At 39.9% G+C, this 17,499-nt stretch overlaps 1 protein-coding gene across 1 annotated transcript in view; it reads right to left on the bottom strand.

The window, feature by feature from the left end:
* Nucleotides 1–17,499, bottom strand: part of LOC139749182 (potassium voltage-gated channel subfamily KQT member 1-like) — a 953,229-nt gene that overhangs the window by 385,620 nt on the left and 550,110 nt on the right. The window contains 3 exon segments of the mRNA XM_071662846.1: nucleotides 4,433–4,543; nucleotides 9,175–9,300; nucleotides 9,963–10,132. Of these exon segments, the coding sequence (XP_071518947.1) occupies nucleotides 4,433–4,543; nucleotides 9,175–9,300; nucleotides 9,963–10,132 (407 nt within the window).

The following is a 17,499-nucleotide window of genomic DNA, read 5'->3' on the forward strand; positions in this document are numbered from 1 at the left end:
AAATAGGGTGTATCCATAAGGATCACCCTCTTGAAGCACCCTAATACATTTAGGGCCAACAAATGCTTGTCTGTAGAGATCCAACAACCACACAGATCCATCAAAAATTATAATGCCACGGCATGATAGAGGTTGGAGCCAAGGAACTAGCTAACGTCATCACTAACTCACAAGAGCTTTTGTTATATGTTGCTGCTAAGAGTGGCTTTCACCTTGTAAACTTTTGACTTTGGATTTAAGAAATGTCAAATGTGAATTTCTTTTTTGCTTGAGTTTCATTACTTGAATTGAAAGTACTTTTTTCTTGTGTTTCAGCTCCACAGCATATGATAGTGCGCTTGCTCATATATGGTAGCTAGGTATTCATTATTTCAATATATCAATGATTTGATCTCCATGACTCTGCTCCAGTCTTTGTTTCCATTTTCAGTTCATGTAATGCACAGTATTCTTTGTTTGTTTACTTCTGGAGTTCAGTTTTTCATACAAGTCCATTTCCAGCATCAAGGTATTGCCAGCAACAGAGAATGAATGGCCTCATTTGCTCACATTCACTGTGTGGCTGTCAAGTATAATGCACTATAACCAGAGCCTCCTATCTACAACTAGGCCTCACAGACCTGTCTGAGTTTCTCTCTCCACTTCATATGCCCTGGTTCAGCACACTGACATTGTCTTCCCAGTAACCACATCTCTCAAGTCCATTCTATCCCATGCATGCCTCACATCCTTCAGCATGCAAGGCTTCAATTTTAGGTAAACAGGCTTATCTATATGATTAAAAGGTGGTCCTGTCTCCTGTCTTATAACATGCCAAGAAAGCTGCCAATGATAATTAACTCCCCACACAAATGCAAGTTATTCATCCATACCCTTGGCAGGATAGAAATAAAGTGCTGTTGGGGGTGACACATTTTAGAGGAAATATATTATGTATTTCAGAAACCTGGTCCCATCTGTCTGTAGATATGCTGAGGGAGTTGCCAGATGCACAACTAACCCCACCCCCCCACTCAATGTTGCAAAAAAAAAAAATCATATATTTCCTTAGCATGATAGAAATTGGTTAACCATTATTCTAGGAAAATATGTTTGTGGTGAGCAGGAAGGTTGTGCTGGCAAAGTGGAAGGCATGAAGAGGGAACATATGGAGGCAAGTAGTTATACCTCTGAACAATGCCCTCTGCTGGAGCAAGCACTAGAGGACCTGAAGTGCCTGAATCAGTTAGTCTTTCCAATTCACTGGCAATCATAAACCTATAATTTGGCACATTTTCCCAAACACCTTCCTTAAAATAAGCATGCCTATTGCTCTCTTCTCATCTAGGACTAGTCCTCTGACACAGAGTTGCCTAAACATTTTAAGAAGGATGCTGAGTGTTTCTGCACTGTTCTTTGAAACATATGGAAAGACATCATCAGGGTCATGCACACAATATGGATCAAAACCCTTCAAAAGTCTACAAACATAAAAGGATTATATATGACCTTGGTCAGAATAAGCATTCATGGTTTGTTCACTTCACTAGAAAAAAAACATTTGAAAAAAAATAAAGGTTTGCTCAAGATCTTACGATGGGAAATCAAGTCTATACCTGAACTAAGATAATAGAGTTAAGGAACATGATGGCAGCCATAAACTTGCTCACACTGGAAATAGTAAAATGGTTATGACGAATCTCAAGCTTCTCATATACTGTGACAATGGAAATATGGAGCACTTCTTTGACAGAGGGAAAAATAGATAATTTATATGCACATCAAGAAACCAAGCAAAGAATAAGGTAAAGATGATACATTCTTCAATAACAAAATTGTAGGGCAGAAAAAGTACTCTGCAAAGAGCACTAAAAACCAATAAATTTGTATGAGACAAAATCAAGGTTAAGGGATGGGAGTCCTATAAATATGAGTCCCTTCACATAAGCCCAAACAGGTTCATCACTCACATTCATGCACACATACAAGGACAAGTAAATGTTCTGATATAATATTCACAACACTTATTAGACCCAAGATGGAGTATGCATCAATAATTTGGCCAAACATGAAAAAAAATACATTTCTTAGATAAGGCATCAGAAGGCAACAAAAATACACATGACAAGAAGGACCTGAGTTAATAAAAACAGATTTTGGCTATGAAACCGACGTGCTAGATTAAGGAAGGGAGAGGGAACATAAACACAACTTCCAAGTTCCAGACTCAAATTGAAATTTGCAAAGAAAGGACCATACGAGAACATAGCAAGGGAGTGATAATGAAAGAAACAATGATGTAAAAAAGGACTTCTAAAGTTATAAAAAAAAGAGTATGAACATAAAGAAGAAACAGAATTAAGGCATTATAAAAAAGTTTAAGAATACATAAGGAAATGTGTGTTTCATTTTTTAATATTTCATGACTAACCAAACCTATTGTATCAACATATATCACATATACTGCTGCTATTTTCCTGGAGAGCAATGTACAAGTGCAAATGCAACATCTGATCCAGTATTATTTCAGCACTTAAAGAAAAATAACGAAAACATGTGAAGTATTTGTCATCTCATTACTCAATCTATGGATATTATCAAAATCTGGGCAAGGTTTTAAGCCCTTGCATATTGGTACTGTATGACATTTTGAGGCCACCAACAGCCACTTTTATAAAGGTTTGTTGATTACATCTAGTTAACTGCACTCCTTCAAAATACAGAACCAAGCAGCCTCCAATTAAAGGCTGGATCCAAAAGTATCATACCCTGACCTTTATTATAAGCTAATTTAGGCCATCTTTCAAGGTTCAGAGATACTACAGCCATTTTTTCTTGAGCAACATAAGGTACCCAAGCTACAGTACTTAATCATTATTTACATAATCTAATACAGGCTGAGCATCCCTACTCTGAAAATCCAAAATGCTTCAAAATCCAAAACATTTTGAGTGGCAACAAGTCATTACAAGGGGAAAATTCCACACCTGACCTCACTTGCCTATGCTGGGCTCTGACACTTTGTTGATGCCAGTTTGTTACAAACCATCATCAACACCAGACTTGCATGCATTAGTCACTGTTTTTTGCTTATTCTCTGTTCTGTATGAATAGTATAAAAACATGATTGCTTATCAGTAGCATATAAATTCAGAGTCAGGAATGAAGGCGATGCCAAACAACCCCAGATTGTCCATATTGGCAGCTGATGTGACACCTCAGCTTTCTAATGGTGAAGTGTTACACAAACTTTGTTTCATGCAAAAAATGATTAAAAAATACTGCTTAAATTAACTTCAGACTATGTGTATGAGCTGTATATGAAACACAAATGGATTTGGGTCCCATCCCCAAGATATCTCATTATCTATTATCCATTATGACAAGTGTGGAAAACATGACGGTATGGAAACAAATGGGTTAGAGCCGAGACATACCTGAACGTTTCGACTGTTCAAAGGTCACCTCAGGAGATACTGATTTCATCATTCGGTGGGACTGTGTTCACCAGCAAGTGATGGTCATCCAGTTGGACACCTTGGCATGTTGCTCTTTGATTGGATTGCTTGTCCTGCTGCCTTAACCTATTCACAGTGATCTCCACTGCCTGACATGACAAGCAAATGAACCCAGACCTTGTGTTAATATTCTTAATCCCTTCCTCTATCACTAAACATTTTGTCTCATGCCTGTAGCTGCCTTGGCATCGACTGTTTAGTGACAGTGTGAGAGCTTACCTAGAGGAAGGGACTATGAACAACATCAATACAAGATCTAGGTTCACCTGATGGTCACATTAGGCAGCAGAAATTGCTGTGAGCAGGTGAAGGTAGCAGGACAAGCAATCCAATCAGAGAGTTACATGCCAAGGCATCCAACTGAGTGACAATCAATTGCTGGGGAACATAGTCCAGCCAAATGTTAGAATCAGTATCTAACCCATCTGTTTCCATGCCACTGTGTTTTCCACAACCTTATTATGTATATGCAAATATTCCAAAATTAAAAAAAATCCAAAATCCAAAACACTTCTGGTCCCAGGCATTTTGGATAAGGGATACTCAACTTAAACATGAAAAACTATCAGAATCATATAAATTGTACTTACAAAAGGGTTCAATGTGAACCTGGAGGGAACTATGATAATCTGATCAAAATAGTTTGATCTGCATTAAAAAAAATCAAAATCTAATATGAAACACTAAAACTACCAAAATCTTGTATACTGCAAATATTCATTCTGCAAGGTAAAGTGGAATATCCAGTAGTAAGGCTGAATAATTTCCTTTCAATACCAATGAAAGCTTAAAATACTGCATGATAGCAAATGAAGTTTATGGGATGGGATCCTGTGAGTGCTTTACTACCTTCCCATATCACAAAAATGGGCAAATACAAATGGGTTATTACACAGAAATATGAAACATCAGAGGAGCCACTTTCATATACTGACCGCTGGGAGGGCAAAGAAGGAGATCCCAAGAAGAGCACAACCTGAGGCAATCATCTTTCCACCCCATGTCTTAGGCACAGCGTCACCGTATCCCACTGTGCAGAGCGTTATCTGAAGGAATCAAGGTTACATCAGACATGATGAGACATATACTCAAGAAACCTGATGGCCATTGTTTGTGGTGATGGTGGTGGAATTGAGTAATGACTATAAGGTTATGATGAGTAGTACGTTGATGTTAATACTGGGTAGTTGTGGTAATGATTTCTAAAATTGTGATTGCGGTGACTGTGGCATCACACAAGGAATGTAAGAAATCCTTTGTAATGAAAGCCTTGCTGAATTATGAGCAATATATTTTTCATATACTTATAAACTGAAAAATACAAAAACATTCACTCAATAAGACATCATCAAGTCAGAGTTGGCTTTGAAAAAGAGTACTGTGCCACTATTTCAAGAATCATATTACTAAGCATGTATAATATATACATATACATATTTTCTATCTTTCTTCTTTCCACTACAATGTCATATGCACGTTTTAACTTATAGCACAGGGCTCATGAGCTTACCAAGGGAGCCCTTAATGCTGTAGGCTGTCTGATAGTAAAATTTCAGTATGCATAATTGCCCTTAAGGGAACTACAGGGATCAATTTTCAATAATATCTAAAAAAAAAAAAAAAAAATTGCAATCATACAAAAGCTTTCTTAAAGTGTCCTAAACTAAGCAATTTTATAAATGAATTCTAAAGGTTTTATCCCAATCTGAATATCCCACTAAAACCCTAAAATATGCCTGTTTGTGCCTTGCATTATGCACCCTCCTGGTTTTAATGGAATGTGCTTACATATGGTCACATCAAAAGCAAGAAGTCACTTTAAACAAGGTTGTATCACTGTCAGAAGACAATGTTGTAGGTATATCCTTACCCCAATAGAACCAACCTTACTCTGCTCCCACTTGAAGCGAAGCTTCAAAGTTGAAGGAAACCCCCTTATAAGGGCCCTACAATCATATAAGAAAAATAATAATCATTTTCTTCATATACGTTTACTGCATTCTGCGCAAGTGAGATAGGATCAAGTAGATGACTGATCCCCCGAGGAAAAATCCTCATGTGGCTCCTTCCTCTTCTCTTTCATTTGGAAATTAATACAGGAGGGGAGAGGGAGCTGTGGTTTTGGTGCATTATACATGAGAGCTAGAGACTGAGTGTGAACAAACGTGGCCTTTTTTGTCTGTTTTCCTGGCACTACCTCGCCGAAGCATGGGGTAACGATGCTGTTTCCTGTGGGGCAGGATAGTGCCGGGAATAGATGAAGGCAAGCAAGTATGAATATGTACATGTGTATATATGTATATGTCTGTGTGTGTATGAATATGTGTAAATGTTGATATGTATATGTATGTATATGTCCATGTATTGTTTTTTTTTTTTTTATACTCTGTCGCTGTCTCCCGCGTTTGCGAGGTAGCGCAAGGAAACAGACGAAAGAAAATGGCCCAACCCCCCCATACACATGCATATACATACGTCCACACACGCAAATATACATACCTACACAACTTTCCATGGTTTACCCCAGACGCTTCACATGCCTTGATTCAATCCACTGACAGCACGTCAACCCCGGTATACCACATCGCTCCAATTCACTCTATTCCTTGCCCTCCTTTCACCCTCCTGCATGTTCAGGCCCCGATCACACAAAATCTTTTTCACTCCATCTTTCCACCTCCAATTTGGTCTCCCTCTTCTCCTCGTTCCCTCCACCTCCGACACATATATCCTCTTGGTCAATCTTTTCTCACTCATTCTCTCCATGTGCCCAAACCACTTCAAAACACCCTCTTCTGCTCTCTCAACCACGCTCTTTTTATTTCCACACATCTCTCTTACCCTTACGTTACTCACTCGATCAAACCACCTCACACCACACATTGTCCTCAAACATCTCATTTCCAGCACATCCATCCTCCTGCGCACAACTCTATCCATAGCCCACGCCTCGCAACCATACAACATTGTTGGAACCACTATTCCTTCAAACATACCCATTTTTGCTTTCCAAGATAATGTTCTCGACTTCCACACATTCTTCAAGGCCCCCAGAATTTTCGCCCCCTCCCCCACCCTATGATCCACTTCCGCTTCCATGGTTCCATCCGCTGCCAGATCCACTCCCAGATATCTAAAACACTTCACTTCCTCCAGTTTTTCTCCATTCAAACTCACCTCCCAATGTATTGGTATTTATGTAAATATATGTGTATACGAGTGGATGGGCCATTCTTTGACTGTTTCCTGGTGATACCTCGCTGATGTGGGAAGCGGCAATCAAGCATAATAACTAAAATAATGATAATAATAATAATAACAATGATAATAATAATAATACTTCCCACATATACCCTGCGTGTCGTAGAGGGCGACTAAAAGGGGAGGGAGCAAGAGGCTGGAAATCCTCTCCTCCAGTTTTCACTTTTCCAAAAGAAGGAACAGAGAAGGGGGCCAAGTGAGAATCTTGCCTCTAAGGCTCACTCATTTGTTCTTAACGCTACCTCACTAAGGCAGGAAATGACAAATATGTATGAAAAAATGAATAATAATAATAATAATAATAATAAATCTATATATTCACTCCCCTTACGTCATTTGCTCTCACCTTTTCCATTCTGCACTCAATCTTTCCTAGTACTTCCTCACATAAGTCTCCTTTCCAAGCTCCCCACAGGAAACGGCATCGCTACCCCTGCTTCAGCGAGGTAGCGCCAGGAAAACAGACAAAAAAAAAAAGACCACATTCATTCATAGTCAGTCTCTAGCTGTCACGTGTAATGCACCGAAACCATAGCTCCCTATCCACATCTAGGCCCTACAGACCTTACCATGGTTTACTCCAGATGTTTCATATGCCCTGGTTCAGTCCACTGACAGCACATTGACCCTGGTATACCACTGTTCCAATTCACTCTATTCCTTGCACACCTCTCACCCTCCTGTATGTTCAGGCCCCAATGGCAACATTAAACATGCATCATGCCATTAAAAAATTGAAACAAAGGCTAACAGAATGTCTGCATCTGCAACTGGATATTTCCCTAGTTAATACCCTCCAGACACTGTGAATGGATAGTCACTCCCATTGAACAAAACAACCATTCTTGGCATCATATATGATATTCACTCCTCATACGATAATCACAAAACTATAGCTTTCTCTCTCCCATAGACTAAGCAATTCTCTTTGGTTCCTGTTTCTCCCCTAACTCTTCCCTGGGTGACTAAAAATCCTTCACTCTCTGATGCTCCTGTTTCTAATCCCATGCTCCTTCCTGTTACCTCTTTCTCAACTGTCTAAAAGTTTGCTAAAGTGAGTGAAAGAGGAAAGCTGAGAGTAAATGTGAATAAGAGCACGGATATTAGGTACAGTAGGGTTGAGGGACAAGTCAATTGGGAGGTAGGTTTGAATGGAGAAAAACTGGAGGAAGTGAAGTGTTTTAGATATCTGGGAGTGGATTTGGCAACGGATGGAACCATGGAAGTGGAAGTGAATCATAGGGTGGGGGAGGGGGCGAAAGTTCTGGGAGCGTTGAAAAATGTGTGGAAGTCGAGAACATTATCTCGGAAAGCAAAAATGGGTATGTTTGAAGGAATAGTGGTTCCAACAATCTTATATGGTTGCAAGGTATGGGCTATAGATAGAGTTGTGCAAAGGAGGGTGGATGCGCTGGAAATGAGATGTTTGAGGACAATATGTGGTGTGAGGTGGTTTGATCGAGTAAGTAAAAATAGGGTAAGAGAGATGTGTGGTAATAAAAAGAGTGTGGTTGAGAGAGCACGAGAGGGTGTTTTGAAATGGTTTGGTCACATGGAGAGAATGAGTGAGGAAAGACTGACCAAGAGGATATATGTCAGAGGTGGAGGGAACGAGGAGAAGTGGGAGACCAAATTGGAGGTGGAAAGATGGAGTGAAAAAGATTTTGAGTGATCAGGGCTTGAACATGCAGGAGAGTGAAAGGCGTGCAAGGAATAGAGTGAATGGGAACGATGTGGTATACTGGGGTCGATGTGCTGTCAATGGATTGAACCACGGCGTGTGAAGCGTCTGGGGGTAAAGCATGGAAAGTTCTGTGGGGCCTGGATGTGGAAAGGGAGCTGTGGTTTCAGTGCATTATACATGACAGATAAGAGACTGAGCGTGAACGAATGTGGCCTTTGTTGTCATTTCCTAGCGCTACCTTACGCACATTTGGGGGGAAGGGGTTGTTATTTCATGTGTGGCGGGGTGGCGATGAGAATGAATAAAGGCAGACAGTATGAATTATGTACATGTGTATATATGTATATGTCTGTGTGTGTATATATATATGTATACGTTGAGATGTATAGGTATGTATATTTGCGTGTGTGGACGTGCAGGTATATACATGTGCATGTGGGTGGGTTGGGCCATTCTTTCGTCTGTTTCCTTGCGCTACCTCGTTAACGCTGGAGACAGCGACAAAGCAAAATAAAAAATAATATAAAGTATCTAAAAATGAGGATAATGTTAGTGCTACAGCAAAGTGTGATGATAAAGGGAAGCCACATAACTACAATTAAGGAAAGAGTGATAGCTAAAGCATTATTTCTTCCTCCAGTATATTCAACTCTTGTGTATAGAGGAATAGTCCAGGTAATAAGGGTTACACAACAGTACAGAGGCCGTAATGTTGCTGCTCCTACTACTCACCACACCCCACCAGAGTGCATCCGGGAAATTCTTGAAGTTCTCGTTGTCTTCTTTCTCGACGAGGTAGACTAGGAAGGAGGAAAAGATCAACCCCAGGAAGCCGATGTACAGCGTAGTTATCAGCTCCTGTTGATGATGCCAAGCGGAAGACTAAGTTATAAAACGCCAATAAAGCAATTGTTTCGGAATGTTTACCCCAAACAACCATCTGCTTTCTGCCTGGAGATAGACTGTTCATCGCAAGAGTTAAAATCTAAACATGAACAAGACTAGAAGAATCAGTTAATCCAATTACTGGAAACAGGTTTCAAGTTTGGAAAAGGAGAAGCACCCCAAACTTCAAATGCCTTTTATTTACTACAGTTCCCATGTACAAAGAACACCTAAGGCAAAAAAAAAAAAGAGCCTTATTTAACACAATCATCTAACAACCTCCATAACTAGGACAGTCCCAAACATGATCATCAAATGACCTGTCGCTTCGTCTCTAACAATCATCTAACAGCCCATCACTATGATAGTCTACTAAACAATCATCTAATAGCCTGTCATCAAATAATCATAAAACATACAGTCTTAAGCATCTAACAGTCCGTCACTATGGAAGCCTCAAACATAATCATCATCTAACAGACATAATCATCACCTAACAGCTCGTTACTTTAAAGTCAACCTACCATCTTACCAGTCCAGTCACTAGATGATCATGTAGTAGTCTGCTACTATGGCAGACCTAATCATCCAACAGCCTGTCTCAAGATACATCAAGACATCACTCTCCAGCTTACCTGTCTGTGGGCATACACGACAGAGCCGAGAAGTTTCCAGGTACCGCCGCGCCGGTCCATACGCACCATACGCAGGATCTGGAAGAAGCGTAGACCTCGCACGGCCGACACCACCTGGCCACCCGTCCCATTGGTCAAGACCGCCACTGACGCCACGATGGTCACGATGTCTGTAGGGTCAGGGTAAGGTCAAGTGGGATGGTTAGAACAACAGTTGGTTCTCTACTACGGTTATAACAACGGTGGTTCTCTACAACGGTTATAACAACGGTGGTTCTCTACTACGGTTATAACAACAGTGGTTCTCTACTACGGTTATAACAACAGTGGTTCTCTACTACGGCTATAACAACAGTTGGTTCTCTACTACGGTTATAACAACAGTGGTTCTCTACTACGGTTATAACAACGGTGGTTCTCTACTACGGCTATAACAACAGTTGGTTCTCTACTACGGTTATAACAACAGTGGTTCTCTACTACGGTTATAACAACGGTGGTTCTCTACTACGGCTATAACAACAGTTGGTTCTCTACTACGGTTATATCAACAGTGGTTCTCTACTACGGTTATAACAACGGTGGTTCTCTACTACGGTTATAACAACAGTTGGTTCTCTACTACGGTTATAACAACAGTTGGTTCTCTACTACGGTTATAACAACAGTTGGTTCTCTACTACGGTTATAACAACAGTTGGTTCTCTACTACGGTTATAACAACAGTTGGTTCTCTACTACGGTTATAACAACAATTGGTTCTCTACTACGGTTATAACAACAGTTGGTTCTCTACTACGGCTGTCTCTTACTTCCGAGTAAATGTGACCAATACATTGGTCCAGGCAAAGGACAGTGTTTCCCTGCTGCTACGGAGGATAAAGCTACGTACACTGCTCAGTGAGGGGTTTAGTGCAGAGGTAGTGTCACCTTATCTTGCCTTCAATAAAAGACAATATTCATTTCATAGCTGTCCACTACACCAAATATTCAAGAAGTACTTTAGGTTCAATATATGATATATATTTATATATATACCGTTATGTGCTCCAAGTGATAGGGGAGTAAACAACCAAAGGGTGTGAATATGCTGAAAAGGCTGAAGGTGGTGGGATGGGGCGAGAGCAGAGTTTGTGATGGCTTTAGGAAACGAGAAATTGCACGAGTAGGAAGAAGTTTGAGTGAGGGAGCTTCGATAAGAGGATAGTGGGTGGTGACTGATACCAGAAGAGGTTGTGGGACATATATAAAAGGTACTCAGGGAAGCACTCCTAACATGTCCGGGTAAAGTGTGTGTGACGCACATATGATGAAAGGATGAGGGAGATAAAACACTTGTGAAAGAGAAAACAGAGGCGCAGGAGAGAAGTTTGTGGGATTGCAAAATATAAAACAGAAAACTTCAGAGGGTGAAGAGGAAGATGAAGGAGCTGAAAGATAAAGAGTAAGTAGGAGTTGAGACGAGAGAGTTTCGGCAAACTTCCCAAACTTCAGGGGGGAAGATGTTCTAACAGGTTGTAAATAGTGCAAAGATAACAAGTGAATAAATGGAGGCATCACTCTGAGGTGATCGGTGCAGAAGTAAAGATGGAATGAATATATCAAAGGACTGGTGAATGAGTTGATGTATATGAAATGAACGTGTCATGGCAAATGGTTTCGTGAAGTGTTGAGGAAGCCTTCATGAAATGAAGTGTGGCAAAATGCCTGGAGTGGACGGGATTGCAATCACTTGCCCAAGTTAGAGGGTGGCAGCCCTGTTCATTTGGTTAGTCAGGATTTTTAACGTATGTACGTATGTATGGCTCAAGGTGAGTTGACCGAGGGCTGGCGGATTGCTTATACAATGCTCTTCTATAATGGCGAAGGGAATGCTTGAATTACAGAGGTGTGAGTCTACCAAGTATACCAGGTAAGCTGTACGAGTGTGTGTTGAATGAAAGTGTAGCCAACATGCCATGAACATCACACTAAGGATGGATAAAGGTGTCTTCGAGGGGTAGTAAAGAAAGTAGATCAGGTAGGTCAAAGTAGATCAAGACATAAGAAGCTCACAGAGACCAATAACCAGCTTGATAGAGCAAATAATTCAAGTCTGGGTAGAGAAACAAGGAATTAATTAATACGTCAACTTCAGTATTTAGCGTTAACGCTGAAAACAGCAAGAGGAGTTGTATGGGTATTTTTAGAAGAAAAACAGTCACTACCCAGTCAATTGGTCCATTAATAACTGAAAATGGGGATTTGGTTCACGACAGCGAAAATATGGCAAATATTTGAAATGTATTTTTTTTCCGCATCTATGTTTGAAACTGAAGATACAGCTCATGAGCCGAATCCAGTTCGGATGCTACGAAAACATTTTGTGATACATGGACACGAGTTGAAGATACAGCATCAGCACTAAACCAAAAGAAAAACAGGAGGACCAGATAACTTTTATCCACGGATAGTGAATGAAAGATGCGAAAAAAATGAGATAATTAAACCCTTGACTACTTTCTTTGATAAGTTACTTGCTACGGGGAAAGTTCCATAGGAATGGAAGCTTGCTAATGTAATGAAAAAAAAGTAATAAATTACAGGCCGGAAATTATCGTTCACCAGTCAGCTTAACGTCTGTAGCTGGTAAACTTAGGATAAGACTGTAAATCATTTACAGGACCATCACTTAATAAATAACTCTCAACATGGCGTTCGACGAAAAAGTTCATGCTTAGAAAACTCTGCTCGATGTCTTTTTCCGGCATGAACAACACACATTACGAAAGTAAAGTAGCTGAAGTCATCTATTTAGATTTTCAAAAGCATTCAAGATAAAGGTTACTATAGTTAAGTAAATCCCTGGGGATAGGGGAGAAAGAATACTTCCCACGTATTCCCTGCGAGTCGCAGAAGGCGACTAAAAGGGGAGGGAGCGGGGGGCTGGAAATCCTCCCCTCTCGTTTTTTTTTTTAATTTTCCAAAAGAAGGAACAGAGAATGGGGGCCAGGTGAGGATATTCCCTAAGAGGCCCAGTCCTCTGTTCTTAACGCTACCTTGCTGGTGCGGGAAATGGCGAATAGTTTGAAAGAAAAGAAAGAAAGTTAAGTACACGGTAGAGATGGGGTTGTACTTGGGTGGTTGGGGAAAATGGATAATTGGCCGTAAAAACATAGCTGTCATTAACCGTCCAGCCTAGTTATGGTTAAACGTAACCAGTGGTGTACCACAAGGATCAGTCTTGAACCGGTTCACTTTTCTCATATATATTACTGATACTAGTTTCAGTCTGCATCGTAAGATATCCAATTTCGCAAACGACACTAAATTGGAAAATAATTCTCCAACAGAAATTGAACGTCTACTTGGCTTCAGCAGGACATAAGCTGATGGAGTGAGCTCGTACGTGACAAATGAATTTCAAGATCAACAAATGCAACGTTTAACACGCCGATAGTAAATATGAAAGGGCAAGCTACAGTATGAATTCTGATGAGGCAAAAGGCTCAGGTGTGTGATAATCTCTGGGGAACAGAAACGGTTTAAAAGGCCGACTTAAATTCTTTGAATCATAGGTTCAGGGCTGTCGACCTGAAATACAGGGAATTTATCCTCACTCGTACGTCCCCATCTGTGATACTGTGTTCAACTTTGATGAACCCAACCAAGAAATATGACACACAGAACGGATGCATTAACATGATTCTTGGATTGAGAACCAAATCCTACGAGAGACAACCAAACGACTTTCAATCTTCTTATAGTTTAGATAGGGGAAGGTTAAGAGGCGATCTGAAACGCATTCGAATTTTCAAAGGCTTGGATGCTCTCCATCTAACCACTTGAATAGGGATGGATTCGTCTAATTTCACTCATAGTAATGGTAACAAACTCATGGGCAAACGTTTTCCACCGAGAGGCGAAATACTTTTTCTTCAACAGGATTGTCAACATATGGAATGATTTACCAGAGTGCTTGGGAGTAGTACAAGAGATACTTTCAAGAAAAGACTTGATATCAATATTTCGCTTCAAATCCTCGACTGACGTGAATTGCGCCTCCTTAGCTACATGAAAACTTACTTTTGTATCTTTTTCTATGGACGTATTTATACCCTTACCGCAGTGATCTATGATTCTCATAATCTCATCCACTGTCATAAACAGCCACGAAGAGATCCAGTCACCTGCTGTCGTTCGAGTTCGTTTGTATAACAGCCTGGAGCTTCCTTTCACAGTCCACCACCATCAGAGCTGTCGCCTCCTCTCACCTCTGTCTGAACCTGGCCACGACCCCACTCACTTCTGATGAGGGAGGGTTGGCCACGACCCCACACACACACACACAGACACAGACACACACACACACACACAATTCACTGAACCAGAGGGCCAGGTTCCTCACCAGGCTCAGCACAAGGAGGAGTCTTACCTGACGCGTACTGTATCACCAACGTTCGTCAACGTCTGACCGACCACAAACGTTCGTCAACGTCTGACCGACCACAAACGTTCGTCAACGTCTGACCCACCACAAACGTTCGTCAACGTCTGACCGACCACAAACGTTCGTCAACGTCTGACCGACCACAAACGTTCGTCAACGTCTGACCGACCACAAACCTTCGTCAACGTCTGACCGACCACAAACGTTCGTCAACGTCTGACCGACCACAAACGTTCGTCAACGTCTGACCGACCACAAACGTTCTTCCTCCCAGTTTCCAGGCGATGGCTCTGGGTCGATCCTCCGGAGCATCACAGTGCTATCCCCCGAGCAGGATAGGGTATGATGGCCCGAGTCGTAACCTAACCCTTAATTAAGGGTTAGGTCATCATACCTAAAGGGTCGTCCTGTCGTGCTCAGAGGTTAAAGGTTAAACAGGTCAGGTCACTGGTACATTGCACAGGTCAGGTCACCAGTAACCATCACGACAGATAAGGTCACTGGTACGTTGCACAGTTCAAGTCACCAGTAACCATCACGACACGTCAGGTCACTGGTAACCATCACGACAGGTCAGGTCACTGGTAACCATCAAGACGGGCCAGGTCACTAGGTACCATCAATGTAGGTCAGTAAAAAAAAAATCATGTGTCACATATTTACACAGATACAGACATGTGTACACATATTTACACACTGATAGAGACATGTGTACAAATATTTACACACTGATACAGACATGTGTACGAATATTTACACAATGATACAGACATGTGTACAAATATTTACACACTGATACAGACATGTGTACGAATATTTACACACTGATACAGACATGTGTACGAATATTTACACAATGATACAGACATGTGTACAAATATTTACACACTGATACAGACATGTGTACGAATATTTACACAATGATACAGACATGTGTACGAATATTTACACACTGATACAGACATGTGTACAAATATTTACACACTGATAGAGACATGTGTACAAATATTTACACACTGATAGAGACATGTGTACACATATTTACACACTGATACAGACATGTGTACGAATATTTACACACTGATACAGACATGTGTACAAATATTTACACACTGATACAGACATGTGTACAAATATTTACACACTGATACAGACATGTGTACACATATTTACACAGATACAGACATGTGTACACATATTTACACACTGATACAGACATGTGTACGAATATTTACACACTGATACAGACATGTGTACAAATATTTACACACTGATACAGACATGTGTACACATATTTACACACTGATACAGACATGTGTACGAATATTTACACAATGATACAGACATGTGTACACATATTTACACAGATACAGACATGTGTACGAATATTTACACACTGATACAGACATGTGTACGAATATTTACACACTGATACAGACATGTGTACGAATATTTACACAATGATACAGACATGTGTACAAATATTTACACACTGATACAGACATGTGTACACATATTTACACAGATACAGACATGTGTACACATATTTACACACTGATAGAGACATGTGTACAAATATTTACACACTGATACAGACATGTGTACACATATTTACACACTGATACAGACATGTGTACACATATTTACACAGATACAGACATGTGTACACATATTTACACAGATACAGACATGTGTACAAATATTTACACACTGATACAGACATGTGTACACATATTTACACACTGATACAGACATGTGTACGAATATTTACACACTGATACAGACATGTGTACAAATATTTACACACTGATACAGACATGTGTACACATATTTACACACTGATACAGACATGTGTACACATATTTACACACTGATACAGACATGTGTACACATATTTACACACTGATACAGACATGTGTACGAATATTTACACAATGATACAGACATGTGTACACATATTTACACAGATACAGACATGTGTACACATATTTACACACTGATACAGACATGTGTACACATATTTACACAGATACAGACATGTGTACACATATTTACACAGATACAGACATGTGTACACATATTTACACACTGATACAGACATGTGTACACATATTTACACAGATACAGACATGTGTACACATATTTACACACTGATACAGACATGTGTACACATATTTACACAGATACAGACATGTGTACACATATTTACACACTGATACAGACATGTGTACACATATTTACACACTGATACAGACATGTGTACGAATATTTACACAATGATACAGACATGTGTACGAATATTTACACAATGATACAGACATGTGTACACATATTTACACACTGATACAGACATGTGTACAAATATTTACACACTGATACAGACATGTGTACAAATATTTACACACTGATACAGACATGTGTACAAATATTTACACTGATACAGACATGTGTACACATATTTACACACTGATACAGACATGTGTACACATATTTACACACTGATACAGACATGTGTACAAATATTTACACACTGATACAGACATGTGTACAAATATTTACACACTGATACAGACATGTGTACAAATATTTACACACTGATACAGACATGTGTACGAATATTTACACACTGATACAGACATGTGTACGAATATTTACACACTGATACAGACATGTGTACAAATATTTACACACTGATACAGACATGTGTACAAATATTTACACACTGATACAGACATGTGTACACATATTTACACACTGATACAGACATGTGTACACATATTTACACACTGATACAGACATGTGTACACATATTTACACACTGATACAGACATGTGTACGAATATTTACACACTGATACAGACATGTGTACGAATATTTACACACTGATACAGACATGTGTACAAATATTTACACTGATACAGACGTGTACGAATATTTACACACTGATACAGACATGTGTACACATATTTACACAGATACAGACATGTGTACAAATATTTACACACTGATACAGACGTGTACACATATTTACACACTGATACAGACATGTGTACGAATATTTACACACTGATACAGACGTGTACGAATATTTACACACTGATACAGACA

This window comes from Panulirus ornatus, chromosome 6 (assembly GCF_036320965.1).
Source record: "Panulirus ornatus isolate Po-2019 chromosome 6, ASM3632096v1, whole genome shotgun sequence".
Lineage (NCBI taxonomy): Eukaryota > Metazoa > Arthropoda > Malacostraca > Decapoda > Palinuridae > Panulirus > Panulirus ornatus.